This window comes from Zingiber officinale, chromosome 11B (assembly GCF_018446385.1).
Source record: "Zingiber officinale cultivar Zhangliang chromosome 11B, Zo_v1.1, whole genome shotgun sequence".
Classification (NCBI taxonomy): Eukaryota; Viridiplantae; Streptophyta; class Magnoliopsida; order Zingiberales; family Zingiberaceae; genus Zingiber; species Zingiber officinale.
Genome location: NC_056007.1, coordinates 2265651 through 2289443, shown reverse-complemented (window position 1 = coordinate 2289443; position 23793 = coordinate 2265651). Strand labels below are relative to the sequence as shown.

The 23793-nt window shown below is 41.5% G+C and overlaps 2 protein-coding genes across 2 annotated transcripts; both read right to left on the bottom strand.

Moving 5' to 3' along the window:
- Window positions 1–338: 338 nt before the first annotated feature.
- LOC122034933 lies at window positions 339–1325 on the bottom strand. Its single transcript, XM_042594290.1, has 3 exons — window positions 1144–1325; window positions 826–1079; window positions 339–754 (listed from the first exon to the last, which is right to left on the bottom strand). Exons 1-3 carry the CDS (start codon window positions 1316–1318, stop codon window positions 377–379), a joined length of 807 nt encoding a protein of 268 aa, XP_042450224.1. The 5' UTR covers window positions 1319–1325; the 3' UTR covers window positions 339–376.
- A 16078-nt stretch (window positions 1326–17403) lies between these two features.
- LOC122033559 lies at window positions 17404–19596 on the bottom strand. Its single transcript, XM_042592602.1, has 3 exons — window positions 19414–19596; window positions 19105–19349; window positions 17404–19033 (listed from the first exon to the last, which is right to left on the bottom strand). Exons 1-3 carry the CDS (start codon window positions 19421–19423, stop codon window positions 18578–18580), a joined length of 711 nt encoding a protein of 236 aa, XP_042448536.1. The 5' UTR covers window positions 19424–19596; the 3' UTR covers window positions 17404–18577.
- Window positions 19597–23793: the final 4197 nt, after the last annotated feature.

The window sequence follows — 23793 nt, the reverse complement described above, 5'->3', positions numbered from 1 at the left end:
AAGATTAAACATATTGATATTTATCTACATTTTATTGAAACTTAGTTGCAAATAATGAAATTATATTAGAACATTACAATACACATAAACAAGTGGTGGATATCTTGATGAAGTCATTTCCAAGAGAAGTTTATTTATTTTACACTGCTATTAATAAAATGATTTGAAATTAATAATTGAATTAGTGGATTGATGAGGATGATAATGAGTGATAGTAGTGTTTTAAAGAAAAAGTCTATATTCAATATATTTACATTTGTGGAGTTAGTCGGGTAAATTGTGAAATTAGTAGATTATCATGAGTTATTTAAATAGCTTATAAATATGTTTCGATTTAATAGAAATATGAAAAATTATTGTGTTCCACTCGTCCATCTTACGCCTTATTCTCCTCCCATTTTTTCTCTAACATAAGTATGTCGAATTTTTCAAATTCTTCCGACTCCATAAAGGACTTCTTCGGATTCACCCATTCCACCTCCTCGCCGGTTTGGTAGATGGCCAACTTCAACTCCACCTTCGCCGTCTCCGCTTCTACAGCCATCAGTTCTCTTCGGGCCCTATGCTCAGCCCTCAGCCTCCGTTGCTCCGACTCGCTTAGTTTGGCTTGGAGCTCTTCGACACGGACCCCAAGCACCAGCAGGTTCAATTCCTTACCAAAAGACCCGCGCTCACTGTCGCGGCGTCGCATCTCAGTACAATGGCGATACAAATCGGACAGTCGGATGGCGAGCTGCCGTCGATCGGCGCAAAGCTGTATCACGCACAGGATCCAGTTAGCCCAGAGACAATTACAAACAAAGAAACGGCACATCTTCGACTTACCTTAGTCATGTTTAGGCTCATGCTGTCGCAAATGCCCGGCAGAGTTCGGAGGCGCTGTCCTGACCCATCCGAAGAGATCGCCTCCGGCTCGGCTGCGGCTGCAGGAGGCAGAAGAGCGACTGGTGCTGCCGAGTCGGGAGCCGGTCGATCAGGGACACCCGACTCCACAGCAATCATTCTCAAAGGCGGAGTCATTCGGGCTGCAGCCCATTTCGTCAGATGCTTGTTCAGGGAGGCCCTCAGCATTGTGTGGACTGCAAGGATTGAAAACAAGTAATTAACAGAGAATCCAGAAAGAGAAGGCCACAGTGTGGTTACCCAGCGGCATGCTATGAGAAGAGCCTGTCGAAGGAAGGAAGCAGAAAACGTCGAAAAGGCGGCGCGGGGTGAAGCGGCTCTCCGTCTTGACCTGCACTAATAAAACCCACTCCCCCCCTCCGCTGGCCGTCTGATCTGATCTGATGCGCGAAAACGCGACAACTTCGGCGCCCATAAAGGCAATGCGATCGCCAAGATGGCCACAATCTGTTTCTTTAAATATATTCTAATTTTAAATATCCTATATTGGAAAAGTATATTTTTAAATCATTTAAAATAATAAAGGCAATGCGATCGCCAAGATGGCCACAATCTGTTTCTTTAAATATCTTCTATATTGGAAAAGAATATTTTAAAATCATTTAAAATAATTGGATATGAATGAGACATGCTTTTCCCTGACACTCTCACCTCCCGGCTCCACCTTTTTTTTCTTTTGACCTTTATACCCCTTATTCAGTGTTCATGTTTTTTTTTTTTACAAATTTTTATTTTTTTTAATCAGTTTTTTTATCAATTTTTTTTAACGGTTTTATTTTTTAATCATTTTTTTTTATCAATTTTATTCTTTTAAAATAATTTTTTTTTATATATTTGTAATATTTTATTTATTTTTTAGTTATATATTTTCACATTCTAGACACTTTCTTCAAGCTCCATCATATTATTTACCTTTATATTATTTTTTTATTCCATTTTTTTTTATTTTTATTATTTTTTATTAAGTATTTTCTCGATAAAAATATTATATTTGTAATCTCAGATCGGATTCTATGTCCCTAATTTTCTCTGTCTCCGTGTTCCACTCGTCGTCTCTAGTCCACTACCGGTGACCTCTGGCCATCGTCCCGACCAGAACTATACCCTAGGGGAAGGTGAACCCAGGGGGATCGCCATCGATACGATCGACATCGGTATTTGACCGAATCTGAGCAGGGACTCAGATCGACGGTGAAGGAAAGTCTGTTCAGATCTGACCAAATTTTGACGCTGATCGTGCTGATGCGACCTCACTACGTTCACCTTCCCCTAGGATATCATTTTAATCGAGGCGACGACCGAGGGCCTCCGACGGTGCCGCCGACAGTGGACTGAGGCGATGAGTGGGAACAAGAGCAGGTGATATTGAAATAGAGGATTTGATTTCTTATAATTTTTTATTTTTTTTAATAGTAGATTTTAGGGGTTATTATTTATAAAAAAATTTAAAAGTAAAATATGGATGAAAAATAAAAAAAAATTGATGTAAAAATAATAAACAAAATTTATCAAAAAAATAAACTAAAGAAGTAAATAAAATTGAAAAAAAAATAAAGAAGTAAATAAAATTAGAAAAAAATAATTTGTTATTTAAAGAAAGAGGGATGAAAATGTCATTTAATAGTGGAGAGAGAAAGGGGTAGGCTGTCAGAGGATGGAAAAAGTAATTTACATATATCCGATGATTCTCCTTTTGATATATTTTTAAAACAAAATTTAAAAATTATTATTATGGATGCTCTTCATGGACAATCATATTGATATGCCATCTCTTGTGAAACTTACGAAGGTAGTAACACTAGGATTATGCCATCTCTTGATTTTTATAATCTATTTATTAATTTTTATTTTTAATATTCTAAAGATTCTCAAACGTATTTGGGGAGTTTCTCTACTGACCCAAATATATTTTCACAATTTCTGAGAACAGTCGCCAACCAACCTCGTATTAGACCTTATCATGATTCAAAATCTGATAGGTAGACAATAGAAATCATCAGATCTATTCATAATCTTAATCATCCGCGATAATTATGATTTATAGTTCAAAACTATCAATTCTTAGTTCGTACACGAGCCCATGCTAGAACAAGCTTAACTCGAGTTGTTAAGTGTGAGAAAGAAAAAAAAAAAAAACACCCATGCCCACTCACCCACGTGCACTGCCCTCCCCCACACCCCCCTTTTTCCTTTTCCCTTTTCTCTTCCCCACCGAAGCCTCAAAACCCCTCTCTTCTTCTTTGTTTTCTTCTCTAGCGGCGACGAACGGCAGATTTTTCTCCCGTTCTTCTTCTCAAGCAGCCCTCGTTTTCTCCTCCTGCACCTCTTCTCCTCCTCCAGCAAGGGCAGAGCACTGTTTTCTCCTTTGCTTCCTCTTCTCTGCTTCTCGGCAGCACTGTTGGAGCTCCTCGGAGTTCGCCGGAGCTAGCCAAACCACCGGGAAAAGAGGAAACAAAACCCTAGTTGCTCTCTCCTTTTCCCCCACCAACAGCAGCATTTTTGTTGCCTTTTGTTTCCTCCAACAGCAGCCCTAGCTGCTGTCCTTTTCTTGGCATCATCGCCGGAGCTCGCCGCAGCTTGCCGGAGTTGCCGACAAAGAACCTTAATTGCTGCCCTTATTTCCAGCAGCCACAGAAAAATCCTTAGAAGGTATACTTTATGTTTTGGGTTAATTGATGTGTAGTTAGGAGGGTTATCTAGATTAGAACAGAGATTTCATTTAGGAATGCGAAGCGGTACGCGATAGCGAGATCAAAAATAATGATCTAATGACTTCGAGTCGTAAATCATGTTTAGATTTTTGTATCATGAGTTTATTATCATTTTAATTATTTGAGTTATTATATTTGTAGACACGAGTTCGAGTGGAGCGCGGTGACCTGCCGACACCCGCGGATTTTGCTGTACATAAGGTGGATACATTTACTCTTGTATATTTCCTTGTGCATGAATAAATATATAAATTGTATTAGGTATATGTGGTATCATTGTTTTCAAAAATGGGAATTAAAATGATACTTAAATAGTGAAATGGGTATTAAATAATTAAATCATTAGAGGGTAAATAATTGATATTATTTCTTGTTTATATGTGGGTTCATATTGGGATTGATATGGGAAGAGTTGTTTTTAAAATTAAAGAAATATTCTGAATTACTCTTCTGTTGATACCTTATCTCTTTTGACTTGCGTGACCTTTCATACTTCATGCTTTTGATACTCTATCTGTTGATACTTGTAGCTTTTTATCTGTGGACCCTATAATGATAACTTAATAGATTTGATACGAAAATATTACCTTGATTGACCATTCAATATGAAAAGAGAATAATCATAATAAATGGATGAATATAATCATAACGGTGAATTAATAAAGATAGTAAATGAAGAATTAAAAAGTGAAGACTATGAGTCTAGCTTTATACCAGAGCTCTATATAGAGGACTGGACCGTCCACATGTTATTGTGGTAGTGCTGCGGCCGCGGTCCAGAGTACCTGACCGTACACCCGAGGCGTGTTGGCGTGATGTAGCCCTCGGTCAGTGTTTATTATGTCTTCCACCGGTGAGGGCTGATAGCCCGTACGTCAGATGACATATGCGACAGTTTTATACTCTTAGGAGGCTTTTAGCCTATCCATATGATATTTCACCTCTGATGATATTGGCTCCAGTGATTCACTTTTTAGATGATTTATCAGATTCAGACTATTGATATACATGTTGATATTACTATGATAACTTATATACCGATTGATTAAATAATAAGATTGAATAATTGATTTTAATTGATGATAACCAATAATGATAAGGTGAAGATCCTAAACTCTAATATAAAAAAAAATCTTACCTGATTATAGATAATATATATATATATATATATATAACTTTAAGAATAACCTAAAGTTGTAACAAAAGATTGTGATTTACTCTACTTCTTTGACTTCTTCAATAAGATTAAATTCATGCACATCTTTCTTGAGTATCCACTTAGCCATTTGGCTAATTTTCTACAGTCCTTGGTCTCCAGTTTTGCAGACACAGGGATCCTTTTGATATTATAGTTGATTTTGGACTTTCATAGAGTTGCTCAGAGATCTCGATGTGCTGATTTTCTGGTTTGTTTTACTTTTGTTTCGCTGTATTTACATTTTGCAATTTTGTTACAGATGCCGTTTATCTGTATAGTAATTGTAGTTTATGAAAACTATGACATATACATATAGTTGATACATTTCGTGGTTATGTTGTTTCCATTTTATGTATGTTCCAGTCGTGTGGGCTGATGAATCTGTTGTTTATGTTTATATATTGTGATGTATGTATGTATGCTTCATATTGTCACCGGTACAGGGGAGATGCTGTCGGATTTTTATCTGGCAGGGACTCTTCTGGGGGTGTGACAATTTTATTGGTATTAGAGCTTAGTTTCCGTTTTCTGTTCGTGGGTTTTGGCTTTATTTCGAGATTTTTGGTTTTCAGTTTATGTACTTCTCGAACAAAGGAATTTTTATACAAGTCGAGTTGTATCTCTGAGCTATAGGATTTACTGGTCATTCTTTGTTTTAATTATCTTGATTATGATTATTGAAAATTTTCATCTGATTTTATAGGCAATGCCACGAGCCCGTGGTCGCGGTTGGGGCAGTAGCCGTGCCCGTAGTCGCAGTCGTGGTTGCGACAGTGGTAGTGGTCGCGGTCGTGGTCGTGCATGTCAGTGTGCCACTACTACTGATCTTGGTTTGGATGAGGCTCCTATCTCCCCATCTGAGTTGATACCGGGAGCTCAGGTTGGTCCCAGTATTGGAGTCGGTGGTCAGACTGAGGGACAACCTCATCTTGTTGCAGCTCAGGTAGCCGTACCAGCCATTCCTACAGCATCGCTTCTTATGGAAAAGGCCCGTATTCCTTTGCTTGCAAGTTCAGCAAAGGATCGTTTTACGCTGTTCCATGGAGGCACCGATCCTTGGGTGGCGCGTACATGGTTGGAAGATATTGAGGGCACTTTTGGATACATGTCCTGTTCAGACACAGAGAAGGTAGAGCTAGCCGCTTATCATTTTCGAGGACAGGCATCCACATGGTGGAAGATGTAAAAGACAGTCTTTGGGGATCAGATTATCTCTTGGCAGTCTTTTCGAGAGGAGTTCGAGAGACAGTATTTTCCTGCAGAGTTCATGAGCCTCAAGCAGGTGACCGAAGCGTGCTAGACTATAGTGCAGAATTTAGCAGACTTGCTGAGTTTTGCCCACATATGGTTGCTCAGGACTCAGACCGTATGTTTCACTTTACACAAGGACTGGCCGCATATATTCGGATCAGGATGTCTGGATTTCCTGTTACTACTTATCGAGAGGCACTTGATCGAGCCATATTTATTGAGATGACTCAGCAGCAAGTCTCTCAAGAAAGAGAAGCCATCCGATAGACCTCGCAGAGCTCACACTCTAGACAACAGAGTCGAGGTCGTCGATCTCGTGGTCAAGATACGACTAGAGAGTCTTCACGGTCACGAAAGGTGGCCAAAGTATCACAGGGATCTAGTCGCACAGTTCCATCACAGCGGGGCCAGATATCGGTGAAGTGTTTTCAATGTGGTGCACCAAATCACCTGGCATCAGAATGTCCACTGGATAAGAGTATATGTTTTTATTGTAAACTGCCAGGACATATGCAGAAAGATTGTACTTTAAAGGCACAACATCAAGCAGGAGGATCACAGTCTCAGCAGGCTCGACCTACCTCACGACCTCCACAGTCTCGGCAGCAGAAAGGCCCGCAGAGATCTCAGCAGTCTCAGCCACGAAATCCCCCACCTACACAGTATGCTCACCAGCCACAACTCTATTATTTGCAGTCCCAGGTGGAGAGTGAGTATCACTCAGTACCTCCACTTCAGCAGTATCTGCCAGCTCCATCTCAACAGTACTTGCCAGCTCCATCTCAGCAGTATTTGGTAGCTCCACCCCAGCAGTACTTGCTACCTCCACCCCAGCAGTATCAGCCACCATTATCTTATCAGCCTTCGACCCAGTCATACCAGCCTTCGTAAGATCAGAGTCAGCCCTCTTCTTCTATCCAGAGGGGGCAGCCATCAGGTCTTGAGTCAGGACATGTTTATGCTTTGACTCGTGAGGAGGCACAGCGAGCTGGAGGATCTGTCATCCGAGGTATCATTTCAGTTTATAGTATTCCTGCGGATATATTGATAGATACTGGCAGCTCGCATTCCTTTATTTCGCCTGAGTTTGTATGCAAGATTGGGAGGTTCCCAACTCTTCGACCTTATGGATTATCAGTATTGACACCATCAGGTGGCGTATTGATGGCAGATCAAGAGGTTAAGAATTGTCCTTTAAATTTCGATAGTCATATCCTTACAGTGGATCTCCAGGTGCTAGAGATGACTGAATTTGATATTATTTTGGGTATGGATTGGCTTTCAGAGCATCATGCCACTGTCGATTGTCGAGCCAAAGTGGTGACTTTTCAATCCTTAGATCAATCATCATGGGAATTTATTGGGATCAATGATCGAGGGGTATCTATTATCTCAGCTCTCCAGGCTCAGCAATTATTGGCTCGGGGATGCAAGGGGTATCTTTTGTCTTTAGTGAGTTCCAATGTGGATAGTTCTGTCCAGCTTTCTGATGTCCACATAATACGTGAATATCCCGACGTATTTCCTGAAGAACTTCTTGGCTTGCCACCTTGGCGACAGGTAGAGTTTGCCATTGAGTTGCTTCCTGGCACAGCTTCAATATCAAAAGCTCCATATCGGATGGCACCAAGAGAACTGGAGGAACTAAAGATTTAACTTCAGGAGTTGCTAGACAAGGGTTTTATCCATCCTAGTGTTTCTCCTTGGGGTGCTCCAGTGCTCTTTGTTAAGAAAAAAGATGGATCCTTGAGGCTCTGTATTGATTATAGGCAGTTAAACTCTGTAACTATCAAGAACAAGTATCCTCTACCTAGAATAGATGATTTGTTTGATCAGCTTAAAGGTACCTGTGTGTACTCAAGAATTGATTTAAGATCAGGCTATCACCAGTTACAAGTTAGAGATACAGATATTCAGAAGACTGCCTTCCGTACTCGGTATGGACATTATGAGTTTTTGGTAATGTCGTTTGGGCTTACCAATGCTCCTGCAGCATTTATGGATCTAATGAACCAGATCTTCTTAGAATATTTAGACCGGTATGTTATTGTATTTATTGATGACATTCTGGTATATTCGTGATCAGAAGAGGAACACGAACAACATCTCAGAATAGTTTTAGAAACTTTACGGAAGGAACGTTTATATGCTAAGTTCAGTAAATGTGCTTTTTGGCTGAGTTCTGTGGGATTTCTAGGACATGTAATCTCTAGCAAAGGGATTTCAGTAGACCCCCAGAAGATTGAAGCAGTTGACCGATGGGAACAACCAAAGTCAGTGCAGGAAATTCGTAGCTTTCTCGGATTAGCTGGGTACTATCGGAGATTTGTGGAAGGATTTTCTAGTATTGCTGCACCTTTGACTCGATTAACTAGAAAAGGAGTCAAGTTTACTTGGTCTGAGGCTTGTGAAGCAAGCTTCCAAAAACTCAAGCAGAGATTGGTGAGTGCTCCAGTATTAGTTATTCCCTCTGGAGATGATGGATTCATTCTTTACACGGATGCATCTATTCAAGGATTAGGGGCAGTTTTGATGCAGTATGATAGAGTAGTAGCTTATGCTTCTCGTCAGCTAAAAGATCATGAGAAGAATTATCCCGTGCATGATTTAGAATTAGCAACCATCATTTTTGCCCTTAAAATTTGGAGACATTATCTTTACGGTATTACCTTTGAGATATTCACCGATCATAAGAGTCTGAAATATCTTTTTACTCAGAAAGAGTTAAACCTTCGACAGAGAAGGTGGATGGAGTTTCTGAAAGACTATGACTGCACTATCAACTACCATCCTGGAAAAGCTAATGTAGTCGCAGATGCATTGAGCAGGAAGTCTAGAGGAGTATTGGCAACTCACAGGGTGGCAGTTACAGATCTAGTCAGACAGTTTTCAGAGTTAGATTTAACTGAAGTGGGGCAAACACAGCGTGGTATACTGGTCTCCTTGATCGCACAATCCCCATTGGTGGAGCGGATTAAGGAAAGTCAAATGGAAGACCAGTATCTCAGATCTATAGCTAGTGAGTTGGAGTTAGGCCCCAAGCCAGAATTCACACATGATATGGATGGATCTCTTCGGTTTCGAAGCAGATTATGTGTCCCAGAGGTACATCCTGTTAAGGAGGATCTCCTTCGAGAAGCCCACCGATCGAGATTTGCAGTTCATCCTGGTGGTACACGGATGTATCAAGACTTGAAGCGATCATATTGGTGGAAAGGTATGAAAAGAGATATTGCAGACTTTGTAGCTCGGTGTCTAGTTTGCCAGCAAATTAAGGCAGAACACCAGAGACCGGCCGGGTTACTTCAGAAGATTGCAGTGCCGGAATGGAAGTGGGAGCATGTCACTATGGATTTTGTCACGGGGTTACCAAGGACCCAGAGGAGACATGATTCAATCTGGGTGATTGTCGATCGGTTAACTAAATCAGCACATTTCTTACCGATTCGTAAGACAGAATCTTTAGATCGTCTAGCAGAGTTATATTGCAGAGAAATTATTAAACTCCATGGTATTCCCCTCAGTATTATTTCTGATAGAGATCCACGTTTTACTTCGAGATTCTGGCAAAGTTTCCAAAAGGCGTTGGGAACTGAGCTGCGCTTTAGCACCGCTTTTCATCCTCAGACTGATGGACAGTCGGAGCGCACTATCCAGACTCTAGAGGATCTGTTGCGTGCTTGTGTGCTAGATTTTGGGGGTAGTTGGGAGGACCATCTACATTTGGTAGAATTTGCTTATAATAACAGTTACCACTCTGCTATTCAAATGGCACTATTTGAGGCACTCTACGGCAGAGCATGTAGATCTCCTATCTTATAGGACGAGGTCGGTGAACGTCAACTCTTGGGCCCTCAGAGTGTTCAGCAGGATGCTGAGATAGTACGAACTATTAGACAGAGACTGTTGACTGCTCAGAGTCGGCAAAAGAGTTACGCAGATAGAAGACGAAGAATGTTAGAATTTGCGGTAGGTGATCACGTATTTCTTCGTGTTTCACCCATAAAAGGAGTTAAGAGATTTGGGTTAAAAGGGAAGTTAGCACCCAGATTTATCGGACCTTTCCAGATTCTTGAGCGGATTGGTGCTGTTGCATATCGACTTGCGTTACCCCCAGCTTTAGCAGGAGTACATAATGTCTTTTATGTTTCTATGCTGCGGAAGTATGTTCCGGATCCGACACATGTCTTGAAGGATCTTATAGTTCCCCTACATTCTGATGCGACATACGAAGAATTCCCTGTTCGTATTCTAGATCGCAAGGAACATCAGTTGAGGAACAAATGCCTCCGTCTCGTAAAGATTGGGTGGCAGCACCACTCTGATCAAGAAGCAACTTGGGAGCGTGAGGAGGACATGCGTATCAGATATCCTCATTTATTTCCCCCAGGTATCAGTGCTTCACACTTACTTAAATTTGGGGACCAAATTTCTTTTAGTGGGGGAGAATGTTAAGTATGAGAAAGAAAAAAAAAACAAAAAAAAAACACCCATGCCCACTCACCCACGTGCACTGCCCTCCCCCACAACCCCCTTTTTCCTTTTCCCTTTTCTCTTCCCCACCGAAGCCTCAAAACCCCTCTCTTCTTCTTCTTCGTTTTCTTCTCTAGCGGCGACGAACGACGGATTTTTCTCCCGTTCTTCTTCTCAAGCAGCCCTCGTTTTCTCCTCCTGCACCTCTTCTCCTCCTCCAGCAAGGGCAGAGCACTGTTTTCTCCTTTGCTTCCTCTTCTCTGCTTCTCGACAGCACTGTTGGAGCTCCTCGGAGTTCGCCGGAGCTCGCCAAACCACCGGGAAAAGAGAGGAAACAAAACCCTAGTTGCTCTCTCCTTTTTCCCCACCAACAGTAGCATTTTTGTTGCCTTTTGTTTCCTCCATCAGCAGCCCTAGCTGCTGTCCTTTTCTTGGCATCATCGCCGGAGCTCACCGCAGCTTGCCGGAGTTGCCGACAAAGAACCTTAATTGCTGCCCTTATTTCCAGCAGCCACAGAAAAATCCTTAGAAGGTATACTTTATGTTTTGGGTTAATTGATGTGTAGTTAGGAGGGTTATCTAGATTAGAACAGAGATTTCATTTAGGAATGCGAAGCGGTACGCGATAGCGAGATCAAAAATAATGATCTAATGACTTCGAGTCGTAAATCATGTTTAGATTTTTGTATCATGAGTTTATTATCATTTTAATTATTTGAGTTATTATATTTGTAGACACGAGTTCGAGTGGAGCGCGGTGACCTGCCGACACCCGCGGATTTTGCTGTACATAAGGTGGATACATTTACTCTTGTATATTTCCTTGTGCATGAATAAATATATAAATTGTATTAGGTATATGTGGTATCATTGTTTTCAAAAATGGGAATTAAAATGATACTTAAATAGTGAAATGGGTATTAAATAATTAAATCATTAGAGGGTAAATATTTGATATTATTTCTTGTTCATATGTGGGTTCATATTGGGATTGATATGGGAAGAGTTGTTTTTAAAATTAAAGAAATATTCTGAATTACTCTTCTGTTTGTTGGGGTTGCAAGGTTGCAAAGATAGTCCCATATTGGAAACACATGGGAAAGATCATGGGTTTATAAGAGAAAAGATATCTCCATTGGCATGAGGCCTTTTGGGGAGAGCCCAAGAGCAAAGCCATGAGGGTCTAGGCCCAAAGTGGACAATATCATGCTATTGTGGAGATATCTAAATTCTTTTCGATCCTACAATTGGTATCAGAGCGGGGTTGTTTTAATTGGTGCACAAGAGCTATGGTCTGATTGAGCCATGTGGGTATAATATTGACCCCAAACAAAGAAAGTGGGGGCTCCTATGTTCTGATCAAGAGGACCAGACACCAGGCAGGAAGTCCTAGTTGCGACTAGGCAAGGAAGTCCTAGTAGGTCGTGTGGACCGAGGGGCAGGAAGACCTGGTGGGTCGAGGATCGGACGTGGGAAGCCTATGGTCCTTTGTTTGAGGGGGGGATTGTTGGGGTTGCAAGGTTGCAAACATAGTCCCATATTGGAAACACATGGGAAAGATCATGGGTTTATAAGAGAAAAGATATCTCCATTGGCATGAGGCCTTTTGGGGAGAGCCCAAGAGCAAAGCCATGAGGGTCTAGGCCCAAAGTGGACAATATCATGCTATTGTGGAGATATCTAAATTCTTTTCGATCCTACACTGTTGATACCTTATCTCTTTTGACTTGCTTGACCTTTCATACTTCATGCTTTTGATACTCTATCTGTTGATACTTGTAGCTTTTTATCTGTGGACCCTATAATGATAACTTAATAGATTTGATACGAAAATATTACCTTAATTGACCATTCAATATGAAAAGACAATAATCATAATAAATGGATGAATATAATCATAACGGTGAATTAATAAAGATAGTAAATGAAGAATTAAAAAGTGAAGACTATGAGCCTAGCTTTATACCAGAGCTCTATATAGAGTACTGGACCGTCCACATGTTATTGTGGTAGTGCGACGGCCGCGGTCCAGAGTACCTGACCGTACACCCGAGGCGTGTTGGCGTGATGTAGCCCTCGGTCAGTGTTTATTATGTCTTCCACCGGTGAGGGCTGATAGCCCGTACGTCAGATGACGTATGCGACAGTCTTATACTCTGAGGAGGCTTTTAGCCTATCTATGTGATATTACACTCTGATGATATTGGCTCAAGTGATTCACTTTTTAGTTGGTTTATCGATTCAGACTATTGATATACATGTTGATATTACCATGATAACTTATAACCGAGTGATTAAATAATAAGATTAAAGAATTGATTTTAAATGATGATAAGGTGAAGATCCTAAACTCTAATCTAAAAATTTTACCTGATTATAGATAATGAGAAGATGATTATACATATATATGTATAAATGTAGAACTTTAAGAATAATCCTAAAGTTGTAACAAAAGATGATGATTTATTCTACTTCTTTGACTTCTTCAATAAGATTAAATTCATGCACATCTTTCTTGAGTATCCACTTAGCCATTTGGCTAACTTGCTACATTCCTTGGTCTCCAGTTTTGCAGACACAGGGATCCTTTTAATATTATAGTTGATTTTGGACTTTCATAGAGTTGCTCAGAGATCTCGATGTGCTGATTTTCTGGTTTGTTTTACTTTTGTTTCGCTGTATTTACATTTTGCAATTTTGTTACAGATGTCGTTTATCTGTATAGTAATTGTAGTTTATGAAAACTATGACATATACATATAGTTGATACATTTCGTGGTTATGTTGTTTCCATTTTATGTATGTTCCAGCCGTGTGGGCTGATGAATCTGTTGTTTATGTTTATATATTGTGATGTATGTATGTATGCTTCATATTGTCACCGGTACAGGGGAGATGCTGCCGGATTTTTATCTGGCAGGAACTCTTCTGGGGGCGTGACACGAGTCGAGCCAAGCATAGTTCGGATGGCTGACACAAATCAATCTAGCCAACCGAGCCAACTTTCTGAGATTGGTTCAGAAATCAAATCAGTAAAAATATTATGGGGTGTTTGGTTTGAGTATTTTTTTTTATTTTCTATAAAAATATAAAACATGATTGGTTGAATAGTGTATTATACAACATAAGTACTTATCACGTTATAGCAATTAGGGTCAAGTAGCTGCTACCATAACGATAAGTCAATCGTGGTGTAGGGTTTAATCACAACGTATCAATTAATAGGGTTTACCTATATTGTAGCAGTTAAACTACAGTAGCTACGACAAAAAAGATAAACATGTCTTTAAAACCCTTGATTCGCTCAGACTAAAACTGTCACTCATTAACGAACTATAGACATTAAACCAAATTGTAGTAGCTAATGATTGTTCAAAACCATAAAGATTCAACCTATCAAAGGAGGCGAAGCTTTGGATGAGAAACCCTCCACAGTAATTATGATGAAGGAGCAGCAGTAGATGAGAAACAAATCGTCGCGTTGAGGTTGATTCAGAAAGACTTCGTAGGGTGCCGATATACTATTATTGTAATTCTTTCGAAATATGTGTCACACAACGAGTATAGGGGTTAAAACTTGATCAAGTAAGGGTAAAAATGTAATTGGACACTATTTATATTTGCACAATATTTGTTAAAAGGGTAACTGGTAAGAAAATGTTATTTGGACCGTTATCTGCTACAACGTGTCGCAGCTTCTGACGAATAAGTGCTTCATCGTGCTGCATTTGTTTCTACAACGAAATCTAAGATACCTCATTTACTTGATATATATAAAATATTGTGATTGTTATGATCAATTATTGGTTAAAAATGCAGAGTCACATCTTGGTGAAGCGTCAACGAAAAAAGAGATGTTATGTCGTTGTAGCATATATACCCCCGATTTATCTGCGACAAGTTGTCGCAGCTACATTGGGAGTTAGCTGCTACATGGTGTAGCAGTAATCAGTCAAAGTAGCTGCTACAAGGTGTAGCATGACAGTAAAGTAAAGAAAATCAAAGGCACTGTAGCAACATAAATAATTTTAAATCATTTTTTTAACAAGTTAATATAATGCTACAAAAATATGGCTTCTAAAAAAACGACTAAATGAGTTAACTGCCCCAAATTGTGGTAGCTACACATAAGGAGTTAGCTACTCCAAGGTGTAGCAGTTATGAGTCGAAGTAGCTGCTACAATGTGAAGTTGTTTTATAGTCAAAGTAGCCATTCGGAAAGTGTAGCATGGTAGCAAAGCAAAGGTGGTGCAGTAGCAGAAATATTTTTAAATCATTTTTTTAGCAAATCTATGGCTACTAGGTTAATTTCTGCTGGAAAATAGGCCTAATAGAAAAACTACTTACTAAGATAGCCGCTGCAACATGTAGTAGTTATAAGTCGCAGTTGCCATTCGCAATCTGAAGCAGCACAGCAAACCAAGGGCGCTGTCGGCAACAGAAACTTCTGAGCAAAAATTTTTTTTGAACATGGTGATATAGACAATACGAAATCTATGGCTTCTAGGTTAATCCCTCTGCTAGAAAATAGGGGTGCGAGAAAGATGACTTAAAAAGTTAGCTGCTACAAAGTGTAGCAACTACACGAAGAGTTAACTGCTACACGTTGTAGCAGCTACCTCTCTGTGTAGTGGCTACACCTTGTAGCAGCAAAATAAGGTCCAACGTAGAGCAGACGATTGTTGCAGCCGTCAACCCAGCATAATTTCGTCGTAGCATAATTCCTTCCGACCATCTACAACGACCAATCGAAGATGAGCTATTACAAGGACGATTTCCTACGAAGTCGTTGATGCAACGTTTAGAAGCGAAACAATGGTGCGATGATTCTTTATACAATTATACAATTTTTTGTAGACTATAACAATGTGGATTAACAATCTAAACTATATATTATTTGTGAAGAAACCGAGATGGCGATGCCATGTCTGCACGTCGCTCACGGTCACACACAAGACGTCGCCCAACATATCAAACCTATATATATATAGCTTAATTTTATATTTTTATTTAATTATATATTTAATATTATATATAATATATGTTTCGTTTCTATATTAATTTGGTAAATAAGCTATATAAAAATTTATAGCAGAATTATATAAATACTAAGCCTTTTTTGATTTGTATATATTTATATACTATTTTCTTGATATAATTGATTAATCTAAATTTTATAATTATCAGCTAACTTAATTAGTTTAAAAATATCTATATTAATAAATTCTTAATTAAATAGAATGAATTATCTTAATTAACCATTAGATTTCGGATACTACCGTTACAGTCTGTCAGTTCAGTATACACCTTTGATAACGATAGTCAGTTTCACGGATGCGAAAGAGTGGTGACATTCGCCTCGGTCATCTTCCTCAGAACAATCATCATGCTAACAGGGAAAAAGGTCTTTTTTCCAAAAATTTTCTTTAGTCTTCCACAGGACAGAACACTTACATCCTTGCACCGCGGCCAAGGCTTCCTAATCATCAATCTGATCGTCGGGGATGGAGTCAGCCACCTTCCGCAGACTCAGAAACGCAGGCGGAGCGCCCGCAGGCAAGTACCCGGCCTCCTGTATTCGGCGAATGGCCCCGTCGAAGCCGTGGCTAAGCATCGAGGCGGACCTGGCGCCGACAATGTTGTAAAATTCTTCCGACTTCATAAAAGCCTTCTTCAGATTCGCCCATCGCCCCTCCTCGTCGGCTCGGTAGCTGGCCAACTCCGCCTTCGCCGTCTCCACTTCTGCCGCCATCAGTTCTCTTCGGACCGTTTCCTCCGCCCCCTTTTCCTCAGCCCTCATCCTTCGTCGCTCCGACTCCTCTAGTTTGGCTTGGAGTTCTGCGAGTCGGACCCCAAGGGAGGCAGACTCGGCCCTCGCCTGTTCTAGCTTCTCGGCCTCGCACTCATTGCCGCGGCGTTGCATCTCATTATACCGGCGACACAAATTGGGCAGTCGGACGGCCAGCTCCCGTTGGTCGGCCCAAAGCTGTATCACGCACAGAATCCAGTTAATTAGCCCAGAGACAAACAGAGAGAGGACGCCTCTTCAACTTTACCTTAGCCATGTTTAGACTCATGGAGTCGCAAATGCCCGGCAGAGTTCTCTTCCTCGAGGCTTCCTCCTTAGTGGCCAGAATCTGGCCGAGTGTGTTATTCAGCGACGGCGAGGACCTTTGTTGCCGAGGAACATCGTCCCCTGAACAGACACCCGCGACGAACATACTGGACAACAAGGCGACGTCACTTGGATTCGGTTCGGACGGCCCTTGAGGGGGCGGAGGTGCCATGGGCTGCTTCTGCTTCAAACTACGTTTGCGGGTTCGGAGGCCCTCTAGTGGCCCATCCGAAGAGAAGGCCTCCGGCTCGGCTGCGGCAACGGAAGGCAGAGGAGCGACTGGCGTTGCCGAGTCGGGAGCCGGTCGAACAGGGACACTCGACTCCACAGAAATAATTCTCAAAGGCGGAGTCATTCGGGCTACCATCCATTTCATCAGATGCTTGTTCAGGGACGCCCTCATCAGTGTGTGGGCTGCCGGAAGGCTAAGCAGAGAGCGGGGCGGCGGAAGGAAGCAGAGAATGTCGAGAAGGCGAGGCGCAGGGTGAAGCGGTACTCTGTCTTAACCTGAACTAATAAACCCCCCTCCCCCTCCGCTGGCCGTCTGATCTGATTCGCGACACCGTTGGCTCCACTGTCGGATCGAGTAGCGGCGTCGCTTCTGCATCCGCGAGATTTGGCGCACGTACCCAGGCAATCTGCGCCATAAAGGCAAAGCGATCCGACGATGGCCACAATTTGCGCCATAATGACTGAGTGGCGCCTCGAATGAAAATCGGTGGATGGAGAGAGAGAAGGCGACCCTCAACATTTGTTTAAACAATGCTTAATAAAGAAATGAAAATTTTGATTTGTTTAAACAATGCTTAAACATCATTTGGTAAGTTGGAGATTCCAACTTTTTCCAGCTTCACCCTCAACATTTGTTAATTAAGCTGAATCTTAAATAATTTTCTTTAGAGACAACACTTACCAACGGGGCTTACAAGTTACAGCTTGCACAAATGGATCTCTCCACTGAAGCTCACCATGGACAGTCGGAGACTTGCCACTGAAGCTCACCATCGTCTCCCCCACCACTTATAAATTCCCATAAACCCTAGTTCCGTTTCACTGTTACTAAGGTTTGCTTAATTCTTTCCTCAGCCCTCTTAGTTGTAGGTTTCGTTGTGCCGCTAAAAAGATTTTACACTATGTTGTTGGAATAATAGATTATGGAATTTATTATACTAAAGTTTTAAAATTTGATCTCTGTGAATTCATTGATAATGACTGGACAGGTTTAGTGGATGATCTAAAGAACACCTTAACTAGTGTTTTTAATATTGGATCAAGAGTAATTTTATGGAGTTCAAAGAAGCAAGCTACTATAGTCTTAATATGTAACAGCAATTTTAACAACATTTCAAGTAATTTGGGTTAGAAGATTATTGACAGATCTTCTATTATTTTATGATAATAGAAAATTCATCTTTTCATGCAAAGATTAAACATATTAATATTTATCTACATTTCATTGAAACTTAGTTATAAATAATGAAATTATATTAGAACACTACAACACATATGAACAAGTGGTAGGTATTTTTGACGAAGTCATTTTCAAGAGATAAATTTATTTATTTTACATGAGGATGATAATGAGTGATAATAGTGTTTTAAAGAAAAAGTCTATATTCAAAGTATTTATATTTGTGGAGTTAGTGGGGTAAATTATGAAATTAGTAGATTATCATGAGTTATTTAAATAGCTTATAAATATGTTACTATTTAATAGAAATATGAGAAATTATATAGTTCCATTCGTCCATTATCCTCCTCCCATTTTTTCTCTAACATGAGTATGTCGCCCCACGGGGTTATCTCGGCTGGTAAAGGCGTGGAAGTTTGCCACTGAGAACATGGGTTCGAGTCCGCAGGGCAACGGGGATTTATTCCCTATCCCTGTGCAAAAAAGTCTCGGCCCACTGCGTACTTGCCACCGAGCTACCGTGATTTACCTCCCTCGTGATGACCCTGGGCAGGGTGCGGCGGGGGCCCTGAGGGCGAGGGTTTCGCCTTTTGCCACTCTAACATGAGTATGTCATTGTGCAACATACTTCGTATGTCGAATTTTTCAAATTCTTCCGACTCCATAAAGGACTTCTTCGGATTCACCCATTCCACCTCCTCGCCGGTTTGGTAGTTGGCCAACTTCAACTCCACCTTCTCCGTCTCCGCTTCTACAGCCATCAGTTCTCTTCGGGCCCTATGCTCAGCCCTCAGCCGCCGTTGCTCCGACTCGCTTAGTTTGGCTTGGAGCTCTTCGACTCGGACCCCAAGCACCAGCAGGTTCAATTCCTTACCAAAAGACCCGCGCTCACTGTCGCGGCGTCGCATCTCAGTACAATGGCGATACAAATCGGACAGTCGGATGGCGAGCTGCCGTCGATCGGCGCAAAGCTGTATCACGCACAGGATCCAGTTAGCCCAGAGACAATTACAAACAAAGAAACGGCACATCTTCGACTTACCTTAGTCATGTTTAGGCTCATGCTGTCGCAAATGCCCGGCCGAGTTCGGAGGCGCTGTCCTGACCCATCCGAAGAGATCGCCTCCGGCTCTGCAGGAGGCAGAAGAGCGACTGGTGCTGCCGAGTCGGGAGCCGGTCGATCAGGGACACCCGACTCCACAGCAAACATTCTCAAAGGCGGAGTCATTCGGGCTGCAACCCATTTCGTCAGATGCTTGTTCAGGGAGGCCCTCAGCATTGTGTGGACTGCAAGGATTGAAAACAAGTAATTAACAGAGAATCCAGAAAGAGAAGGCGACAGTGTGGTTACCCAGCGGCATGCTATGAGAAGAGCCTGTCGAAGGAAGGAAGGAAGGAAGGAAGCAGAAAACGTCGAGAAGGCGGCGCGGGGTGAAGCGGCTCTCCGTCTTGACCTGCACTAATAAAACCCACTCCCCCCCCTCCGCTGGCCGTCTGATCTGATCTGATCTGATGCGCGAAAACGCGACAACTTCGGCGCCCATAAAGGCAATGCGATCGCCAAGATGGCCACAATCTGTTTCTTTAAATATCTTCTAATTTTAAATATCCTATATTGGAAAAGTATATTTTTAAATCATTTAAAATAATAAAGGCAATGCGATCGCCAAGATGGCCACAATCTGTTTCTTTAAATATCTTCTAATTTTAAATATCCTATATTGGAAAAGTATATTTTTAAATCATTTAAAATAATTGGATATGAATGAGACCTGCTTTTCCCTCCTGACACCCTCACCTCCCGGCCCCATCTATTTTATTTTTTTTTATTTTGTATTTTTGACCTTTATACCTCTTATTCAGTGTTCACGTTTTTTTTTTACAAATTTTTATTTCTTTTTAATCAGTTTTTTTATCAATTCTTTTAACGGTTTTATTTTTTAATCAATTTTTTTATCAATTTTATTCTTTTAAAATAATTTTTTATTATATATTTGTAATATTTTATTTATTTTTTAATTGTATATTTTCACATTCCACACATTTTCTTCAAGCTCCATCATATTATTTACCTTTATATTATTTTTTATTCCATTTATTTTTATTTTTTTTATTTTTTATTAAGTATTTTCTCGACAAAAATATCATATTTGTAATCTCAGATTAGATTCTATGTCCTTAATTTTCTCTGTCTCCGTGTTCCACTCGTCGTCTCCAGTCCACTACCGGCGACCTCTGGCCATCGTCCCGACCAGGAGGATGGATCTTCTGGTCCGCAATTTGCGGACCAGGGGATGGTCCACTGTATATGGACCATTGATTTGGATGGAGCCCACCTTTAAGTTGGTAGGGTCCATCTAAATCAAGGGTCTACAATAGTGGACCATCCCTTGGTCCGCAAATTGTGGACCAGAGGATTTGCCCTCCCCGACCAGAACTATATCCTAGAGGAAGGTGAACCCAGGGGGATCACCATCGACACGATCGACATCAGTATTCGACCGGATCTGAGCAGGGACTCAGATCGAAGGTGAAGAAAAGTCTGTTCAAATCCGACCAAATTTTGACGATGATCGTGCTGATGCGACCTCACTACGTTCACCTTCCCCCTTGGATATAATTTTAATCGAGGCGACGACCAAGGGCCTCCAACGGTGCCACCGATGGTGGACTGAGGCGACGAGTGGGAACAAGAGCAGGTGATATTGGAATAGATGATTTGATTTTTTATAATCTTTTATTTTTTTTAATAGTAGATTTTAGGGGTTATTATTTATAAAAAATTTAAAAGGAAAATATGGATAAAAAATAAAAAAAATTGATGTAAAAATAATAAACAAAATTTATTAAAAAAATAAAACTAAAGAAGTAAATAAAATTGAAAACAAAATTAAAGAAGTAAATAAAATAAAAAAAAAAACTTGTTATTTAAAGAAAGAGGGATGAAAAGATCATTTAATAGAGGAGGTAGAGAAGATGGGGGTGAGAAAAATAATTTACATATATCCGATGATTTCCCTTATGATATGTTTTTAAAACAAAATTTAAAAATAATTATTATGGATACTCTTCATGGACAATCATATTGAAATGCCATCTCTTGTGAAACTTACGAAGGTAGTAACACTAGGATTATGCCATCTCTTGATTTTTATAATCTATTTATTTTTTTTATTTTTAATATTCTAAAGATTCTCAAACGTATTTAGGGAGTTTCTCTACTGACCCAAATATATTTTCACAATTTCTGAGAACAGTCGCCAACCAACTTCGTATTAGACCTTATCATGATTAAAAATCTGATAGGTAGACAATAGAAATCATCAGATGTATTCATAATCTGAATCGTCCACGATAATTATGATTTATAGTTCAAAACTATCACTTCTTAGTTCGTACACGAGCCCATGCTAGAACAAGCTTAACTCAAGTTGAGCCAGGCACAATTCGGATGGCTGACACAAATCAATCTAGCCAACCGAGCCAGCTTTCTGAGATTGGTTCAGAAATCAAATCAGTAAAAATTTGATGGGGCGTTTGGTTTGAGTATTTTCTATCTTCATTTTCTATAAAAATGGAAAATATGATTGGTTGATAATTTTTATCTCTGTTTTTTAGAAAATGAGATATCATTTTTAAATATGAAAATAGAAAACATGTTTGGTTGATAATTTTTATCTCTGATTTTTTAGAAAATGATATATCAGTTTTAAAAAATTAGAAAACGTCAAAAGATCGTTGATCCTGTCCGGAAGCTGCGTCGGACGGAGGCCGGCTGAGCCGTGTTCGGAGTTGACGGAAAGTCCTGCGGATCCCTCCCTGTCCGGATCCTTCGTATAGGCGTTCACTCGGGCGGATGACGAGGAGCGGTGACGAGGACGGCGAAGCGAGGACACTGCACACACTCAGACGATCGCACGGGACATTATAGACCAAGAACCAGGGAAAAAGTCCCCGGATCAGGCCATCCGACGCTCAAGTCAAGTACTTTTTCTCCAGAAGAATAATGAAAACGAAAAGAAAGTAAAGGACGAATGCAGAGAGACGAGTGAGGGTACTTGCGTAAGGGCGAGAACTTGCCTTTTTTTATGCAGTGGGTACTTCTGGAGCCTGACAAGTGTCAGAGTTTGTCCGGCGGTGAGTGACAGGTGTCCTTCTCCCATACGCTGGCGGCAAAATCGAGGAACGGGGAGCCCCGGACCGGTAGCATATTCCCTGACATGTAATGATTTTCCCCTGATAGGTCGTTAAGATTTCATGCCTTGTCATGTAGTACTTAGTTGACCTGCGTATAAAATCCTGGCCCGCGCGCCTGCAATGTTGCTTTCGCTGACCCTGTGCGTTCAAGCCTGCAATTCTTGTCTGACGTCTCCATTTTTGCTTCCGCTGACCGGTACGTCCCGACCTGTACTTCTTGTTTGACGCTTCCGCGGTCAGGTCCGCAACTTGTAAATCCTGGCCTTCGCGTATAGGCCTGCAAACCTCCGCAATCCCGACCTGTTAATCTTGGCCTTCGCGTGTAGGCTCGTAACCCGTGCAATTCTCGACCTGTTAATCCTGGCCTTCGCGTGTAGGCCCGCAACTTGTGTAAACCTCTGCAATTCCCGACCTGTTAATCCTGGCCTTCGCGCGTAGGCCCTTAACCTGTGCAATTCCCGACCTGTTAATCCTGACATTCGCGCGTAGGCCCGTAACCTGTGTAAACCTCTGCAATTCCCGACCTGTTAATCCTGGCCTTCGCACGTAGGCTCGCAACCTGTGTAAACCTCTGCAATTCCCGACCTGTTAATCCTGGCCTTCGCACGTAGGCTCGCAACCTGTGTAAAACTCTGCAATTCCTGACCTGTTAATCCTGGCCTTCGCGTGTAGGCCCGCAACTTGTGTAAACCTCTGCAATTCCCGACCTGTTAATCTTGGCCTTCGCGCGTAGGCCCTTAACCTGCGCAATTCTCGACCTGTTAATCCTGGCCTTCACGTGTAGGCCCGTAACCTGTTTAAACCTCTGTTAATCCTGGCTTTCGATCGTAGGCCCGCAACCTGTGTAAACCTCTGCAATTCCCAACCTGTTAATCCTGGCCTTCGCGTGTAGGCCCGTAGCCCGTGCAATTCCCGACCTGTTAATTCTGGTCTTCGCGCGTAGACCCGCAACCTGTGTAAACCTATGCAATTCCCGACCTGTTAATCCTAGCCTTCACGCGTAGGCTCTTAACCTGTGCAATTCCTGACTTGTTAATCCTGGCTTTCGCGCGTAGGCCCGTAACCTGTGTAAACCTCTACAATTCCTGACCTACTAATCCTGACCTTCACGTGTAGGCCCCTTAACCCCGTGCAATTCCCGACCTATTAATCCTGGCCTTCGCGCGTAGGCCCGCAACCTGTGTAAACCTCTGCAATTCCCGACTTGTTAATCCTAGCCTTTGTGCGTAGACCCTTAACTTGTGCAATTCCCTACCTGTAAATGTAGTCCCGATGAGTCTTGCCCTTTGACTCCCGATCGCTTCATCCCCTTGACTTCTGACCTTCATCCCCCCTCCACCTCTGACCACCACGTCGTCTTGACTTCTGACCGCCACGTTGTATTGACTTCTGATCGCCACGTTGTATTGACTTCTGATCGCCGCGTCCCCTTGACTTCTGACTGTCATGTCCCATTGACTTCTGACTGTTACGTCCCCCTGACTTCTGACTGTCACGTCCTCCTGACTTCTCTTCCCCTTCCTTTCTGGGGTCC